General features: G+C 48.5%; 1 protein-coding gene across 1 annotated transcript; it reads right to left on the reverse strand.

Moving 5' to 3' along the window:
- On the reverse strand, nt 1–5,457 carry ggt5b (gamma-glutamyltransferase 5b). The gene is made up of 12 exons (XM_057018342.1): nt 5,204–5,457; nt 4,134–4,261; nt 3,969–4,064; nt 3,686–3,881; nt 3,339–3,499; nt 3,115–3,261; nt 2,904–3,034; nt 2,497–2,684; nt 2,334–2,425; nt 2,134–2,243; nt 1,949–2,059; nt 1–1,819 (listed from the first exon to the last, which is right to left on the reverse strand). The coding sequence occupies exons 1-12, from the start codon at nt 5,365–5,367 to the stop codon at nt 1,673–1,675; spliced, it is 1,671 nt and encodes a 556-aa protein (XP_056874322.1). The 5' UTR covers nt 5,368–5,457; the 3' UTR covers nt 1–1,672.
- Between the last annotated feature and the right edge of the window lie 1,413 nt (nt 5,458–6,870).

A 6,870-nucleotide genomic window follows, 5' to 3' on the forward strand; every position in this document is an offset into this window, starting at 1 on the left:
TTGACATGAATGCGTTATTTATTTGACGCGTTTGTGCTTTAAAATGGAAGTTGAAAATTTTGCAATGAGCAGCAGAAAGAAATCATCTAAGATGCCAACAAAGACTGTTTAGCTTTAGCGGGTCGATACACAAGAAGAAAAAGGTAAGTGTCGATGGTAAACACACACCAGACACTCGTTCACAGCATCACTTCATCAGTAAACAGCTGCCATTTCTGAGTTACAACTGAATCTTTGCAAAGCTGCAGGACAAACACGTGAGAGAGAGTCCTTCCGGGGTCCCAAATCAGAGGAAACAGACAACAGACGCTAGCTCAAGGCTGCGTACGGCCGTTAGTGTTAGTAGCAACGACTAGATGATCACAGTCCACATTTGGGCTCCAAGGCTGAACATTTTCAAATATAACATTGTTAAAAGAAGTCGCTGGTGGGACGCTGAGCGAGTGAAAATGGGAGATCTCTCTAAGCCTGAAATAAGCACATTGTTATAATGAACATTTGAATTATGCAACTGTGACATTCCAATTAGCAGGAAAAGAGGGAAAGAACCCCTCTGAATTTCAGTGTCCCCGCAGTTTTAAACTGATCCCCTCATTTGCATGCAATTACAACTGTAATAATAAAAATGTGCACGCAGACGCGCCCCGACCGCACGTCCTCCTCTTTGCACGACGCTCATGTGGAATGATGGCTGACATCACGACACCACTGCTGTGAGCTCACAGATCACCCAGATTAGCCCTTTTGTCGCGGCGCCAAACCAAAATTTGCGCTTCCTCATAACTGGCGTTGGAACTCCCCGAAGGAGAGAACCACAACCCAGTAAAGAGGTGATTACTTATTCATGAGTCAATCTGCTGAAATGAATCCGGCTACTGACGCGAAGGAGAAAAACACGGAGCGGATTATTGCTGCTCACGGACAGCAGAGAACAAATGTTTCAAGAACGGCACCGGAGGGAAAAAAAATGCATTAAGCTCAGATATTAAGATGGCGTCAGGGCGTCTGGAGGTGAGAGATTAAACTTTAATCATCCCTAATTGTTCACAGCATTCGGATATACGAGACTGTCCAGAAGGATAAGGGAAATTCCAGACGTGTTGTGGAATTATGTTGTGGATTTCACAACTTTGGCTGGCATGAATGTGCTGACAGAAGCGTAAAGGATCGAACAGAAGCTTTCCGTCACTGGGGGCTCCTCTGATGATTGACAGGACAACAAAAAGGTTGCACTTTGCTCAGGACTGGAACAGATTACAGATAAGCCCGTAAAGATACAACGATTACATAATTATGTACAACTCGTTTATGCTGGAACATTCAGGGACTGTTGGTCCTTGAAGGTTTTTTAAAAAAAAAGGTTCAAAGGTGTGGGTATATAAAAATTAGCATCAAATGTTTGTCAAAAAAAAGTCTGGATTTTACTGAGGGTTTCTTTGGGGGGTATCTATGTTGGTCCCGTCTGCCTCTTACCCAAATTTGGAGCATAACTTCCTTTCACAGGATTGTTTTTCCTGTGAATTCTATGAGACCAGGATGATTCAGCAAATTGGAAACCTCAGAATGTCTGTTTCAGCTCCACAGCTTCGTCACTCCCCCCCCCCCCCCCCCCACACCACATTAGGGCTGAAAGTTCAGTCTCCCTGACAGTGTTTCTTCTCAGAGATAACGGTCAGTATCCAGCCGCTTGGCCCATCTTCCGCTTGTCTGAGACGGCTTCGATGCACCCATCCTCCTTCTCCAAACCATTAACCACGTTGAAAAAATACTTCCAATCTCTCACTTTGTGTCCGAGAGCTTTGAGACCATCCACGACAGACTGCCGGCACAGGAAACACACATGAATCTCACTTCAAAACCGGATTTCGGGTGGGTGAAGGATTATCTCCCGATCTCCGGCAGAGGCCGTCAAAACGAGCACAATTATCACAGATTGAGGCTTTCTCACCTGGTCAAACCCACGCTCCAACTTCACGTTGTTCTCGGAGTCGACGTAGACGATGGGCGCCGCGATGGCGTCCTTCAGGCTCATCTTGAGCCAGAGACGGTTCATTATTGCCTGCCGGAGCATAGACGCGCCGTAAGGAGACGACAAATCGAGAGACGCGCAACGACGGACGTGAGAGGACTTACCAAGGCCACGGCGGAGGTGATCATGCTCCCCCCCGAGCCCCCGATCACCAGCAGCCCTCCAGACTCTGACTCCAGTATCACCGGAGCCATGGATGATGGAGGCTGTTCACCTACAGCGACAATTACGCCGCGCATCAGCCCGAGAGGAGGCTAAATGGCCACATTATGTAATCTCACTGGATTTATGTGGGTGACTTTACCCGCACTGATGGCGTCCGCTCGCTTGCAGAAATCCGACAGCTCGTTGTTCATGATGACGCCCGTCCGCGGAGAATAAACGGCCCCTCCAAATCTGACAAAACACAGTTGGGTGAATGGCTCACAGGCGGCACCAGCACATCAGTACGGTGCCGTGCTGCTCACATCTGGTTGATGGTGCTGGTGGCGGAGACCGCCAGCCCGTCTTCGTCCACGACGGACACGTGCGTCGTCCCGAAGCGGTCCAACGGGGGGGCGACGTTGCTGTAGTAGTCGTTTTCGTGGGTGCAGTTCATGGAAATCTTCCTCCTGATGCGATCGATGAAGGAGGGGTCGATCAAATGAGCGGCGCTCTGTGGGGAGAAGGTCAAGTGAGGGCGGGGACGTGACACCACCGGGTCGGGTGCTTTTGTGGTTTTGAGTTCTCAAACTGGGGTGAGCCAGAAACGATGTTGATCATGTCATGAACCTGCTCCCAGGCCCCTGAATGCAGCACGATTCTGCTGAATTTGACTCAGTCCTCAACCCCCAAAAGTTCATTCTACTGACATGTTAATGCAAAAGAGCCAAACCTTTTTGGTGCTGAAGTGGGGATCGGAAATGCTCCTCCTCTGTCCATTAGCAAATTTAGCAGCCTCTATGAAGTAATGGTACATCTGAGTCTTCTGCTGACCCTCCATGGATGTGGCGTTGATGGGGAACTCTGCAGAACAACAGTCTCGTTCGACTCTCAAGCGATTCGCAGGCAAAAATATCGACATGTTGTAATTTCAGTGCAGAAACCTTTCATTAATTTAAGAATAAAGGCGAGCAGAGCGCCCCCAGCAGGTGGTGGAGGGATGTACATGTGAGTGTTTCCAAGGGAAACCTTCCAAGCGTTCTCTTCGCGCACTCGGAAGCTCCTCAAATCATCCATTTCCAAAGTTCCACCTGCAAAAACATGCAGGAAACAGAAACCTCTGAGCTTTTGGTTTCTAACCATCCAAGTATGTGGCGATTGCTCCAACCTGCTTCTTTTATATCTTTGATTAAATCTTGTCCAATCTTGCCGGTGTAGAATGCGTCGGCTCCTTTCTGAGCAACTATTTCCAAGGTTTCTGCAAGCTGGGAGAATTTCAGGGTGTCTCCTTTTCCCAAAGCTGTTTTGTTTGCGTTGCATAAGAGTTTGCTGACAATGTAAAGCAACACAAAGGAGCATTAAAGGTGACACCAGCATAATCAAGGTGCTACTTCACAAGACCAGCGTTTCCCCAAAACCTCGGCTTTCTCCCAGTTAATTGTTAATCCGAAGTTACATAAGTGTGTTCCAGAACTTTTTCCAGAAAAAAAAACTGGAAAAAACTTTTTCCCATACCATAGAGAAGAATGTTCCACTTGGGTTTTTATGAGGGGTTCCTTCAAGAGTTCTGTCAGGAATGGCGGCATCTTGATGCCATCCCGGGCCAGTTTAATTGTCGGCTCAAAGAGCTTGGCCCAGGACAGTTTTCCATAACGTCTGTGAAGGGCCTCGTAGCCTCGCAGCTCTCCAGGAACGCCGATCCACTGGCTGCCTGCCGCAGACAGACAGGAGGTTTATTTCCTACATTCACATTTGATCAAGTCCGCCAACGTGCGCTGGAGAGCGAGAAGCACATCACCTGTGCTCAGAGTGAATGTCGAGGGGCAGTCGCTCAACAGGTCGACTTTAAACCTCTGCGGGACCGTCTCTCTGAAGTTGTACACTTTGATGTGACCTGGAAGCAGACCAGCGTTACAGGTGAGGGGGGGGGCGGGGGGAGAGAAGAAAATTAGCCACAGGCTACCTGTTTTATCCCTGACAGTGACTATGGAGCCTCCCCCAATCCCCATGCTCTGGGGGTTGACCACGGAGGTGCACAGAAGAGCTGCAATGGCGCCATCTACCGCCGACCCTCCCTGCAGCAGAATGCTCCTGAAAAGTAAAAGAAAAGACGGGATTTATGCGAAATCGGACACCCCCCCTCAATCTCTCTTTCCATTTTCGGCAGCTCGTTGCATGTTTGGCCTCCCCCGCGCACTGAGAATGTTTAAATGATTGGAGAGGGGCCACGGGGCAAGTTAAAACCGTGTCCTTGAGCAACTCTGGAAACTAATTGGTGCAACAAGTTTGGCAACTTGCCCCGTTGCTGTTTATTAAATCGATTTGTAAAATTGCTTTGTCAGACTAAAGAGATGCAGACGTGAAGCCTCTTATGTGCGCATAAAAAAAACAAAAACAAAACAGCTGCGTACCGCCCGTTCACCCCACACACGCACATTTCGTTGGGTAAAACCGAGTATGCTCTGCAAGCATTTTCTGAGCCAGGACTCGAACTCCAAGTTGCTCAGGGGAGCGAATTCTGCATGTTCTGTGTTGCCTGGGTGCATCGCCCGTGCAGGTCAAGTCCTTTGTCCCTGAATTCTGAGGGGAAAGAAATCTTGGCATGGGACTAAACAACAGCCATCTGGCCCCCGGACCCCCCCCCGCGCCGCCGCCGCCGCCCATCAATCAAATCCAACATATATGAAATTTGTGGAGTTTCACCACTGAAAAAAAGAAAGAAAAAAAAAAGCGTTTTGTCCAAGGGGGGAGGAAAAACTTCAGGGACGTTGTTTGAACGTGTTCCCACATCCAGCAAGTTGAATGCACACACCGTGCGGGTATTATTTCTGTTTACACAGGGCGATCAAATCTCTTAAACTGATTATCTCACCGCCCCATTTTTTTTCCCTACCTGTTGAGAGAGCCCACTTGATTTAAGACGCGAATCTCCCTTGTGAATAAAGAAAAATCTCATCTTGATTCACCATCAACTCACTTCTTAAACGGCTCAGAATCATATCTGTGAGTTAAAATAAAACCAAAACCAACTACCTGCCGATGTCGGAGCACAGGCGCGAGTCCGCAGCCACAGCCGCGCGCGTGAAGCTCGCGCATCGTCCGACCACGAGCAAAGAGACGCACAGGTAGATGAGCGCGAGGCAGGTCAGGGCGCCCAGGACGCAGCAGCAGACCAGCCAGGGTTTGGAGTTCGCCATGAGAGTCGCGCGGATGCTGCAGCGGCCAGTGCGCAGGATGGATTAATGATCACCGCCCTCCGAGGAAGTGGAGAGATGAAGAAAGTGCGCGAGTTTAAGACCTCCCTCTCTCCTTCCCTCGTTCCCGTAAATGAACCCTAATTCTGATTCAGCAGCACGGAGTCATTCTACAACTGAAAACAGCCCCCCCCAAAAACGTCTAGAGTAATAAAGTTGTCATGTTAGATGGGGTTTCACTCGGGTTTTTCTCAGCCACATCTAAAAGTCCCTCCTAGAACTTCGAAAAAGGGAATCCAGAATGTAGCTGTGCCGTTTTCGGTCAATAGGAGGGAATGAGTCCAGAAAACATGTTTGGACAGGACGAGTGAATCAACCAGGCCCCGACCTCGAAACAAAAGCATGTTAAAGACGGCCCCTTATTTTGGGCCCTCGGGATCCAGGCCAGCTCATTTTCTACTCGCTCCCACGTTTCCTGGAAACTTTAAAGTTGTGAAACTGCACAGAAGCCTTGATGTTCCTGAGGGAGCCGGTGCCCCGGACTCAGCACTAACCTCTGTTCTCAGGCTCAGGCTGCATCGGGGCTGTGGCGAGGCTGCAGGTACGATTCCTGTGTTAAGGTGGGTGCTGAGGGTGCTGCTTGTTGCTGCCTGCGCCAACTTTTTTTATTTATTTTTTAATCTAGTATCTTTTCGTCACCTTTACGCTCACCTACAGCGGGGAAGATATCAACTGTGTTTTAGTGAAATAAGCGGCGAAAATATGTGTTGAGGTAAAAAAAAAAAAAAAAGTTCGTTTCGACTCAACAAAGGAGATTATTTTATGCAACAGTCCGATCCGCCTCGCCTGATGTCGGGAAACTGACAGATTTTAACTGTCTGGACCTGCAGCTCCATCTTAAGCATTCATGTTCCCTCGTAGATAAAGATTTCAGGAGATAATGCAACGCAACAGATAAGGAAAGAGTTAAAATAGGCAGGATGGCAATCAAGTTCAAGCTCTTCCCAAATTCCAGGGTCCTAGACTTAAAAACCCATAGAAGGCTCTGCGATATACTCTGAAGCCGAGAGTGTGCGAACGGTGGGGACATCCCAGATGTGCAGAAGCAGCTGCATCGGTAACAGCAGGAAGTAAACATTAAGAAGCAGCCCGACTGAAGGGCAAAATAAACAGGATCAGATTTATTTTTTTAAACTTTGACCGGTTTTTTTTAAACTATGCATGAGAGAAACAAGGCAGGGAGTGTGTAAAACCTCATTTTCACTTTAGAACTTCCTCACCTCAGTGTAATCCTCATCATCTCATCATTCTTCTGGCTGTCTGCACATAAAAAATAGTTTTGTGCTGTTGGATCGTCAAAAACTCCTCAGGTTCTTTTTCTGAACCTGTTGGATCAGGCCTGGAAGAAAACGCTCACGTCCGTTCTGCCCGTTCATCACAGTCCTGCGACCTGCAGCTGTGGCGTCACCTGGTGGTAAGAACGGAGAGGAGCACCCGGCTCAATGT

Source organism: Takifugu flavidus, chromosome 20, assembly GCF_003711565.1.
Source record: "Takifugu flavidus isolate HTHZ2018 chromosome 20, ASM371156v2, whole genome shotgun sequence".
Classification (NCBI taxonomy): Eukaryota; Metazoa; Chordata; class Actinopteri; order Tetraodontiformes; family Tetraodontidae; genus Takifugu; species Takifugu flavidus.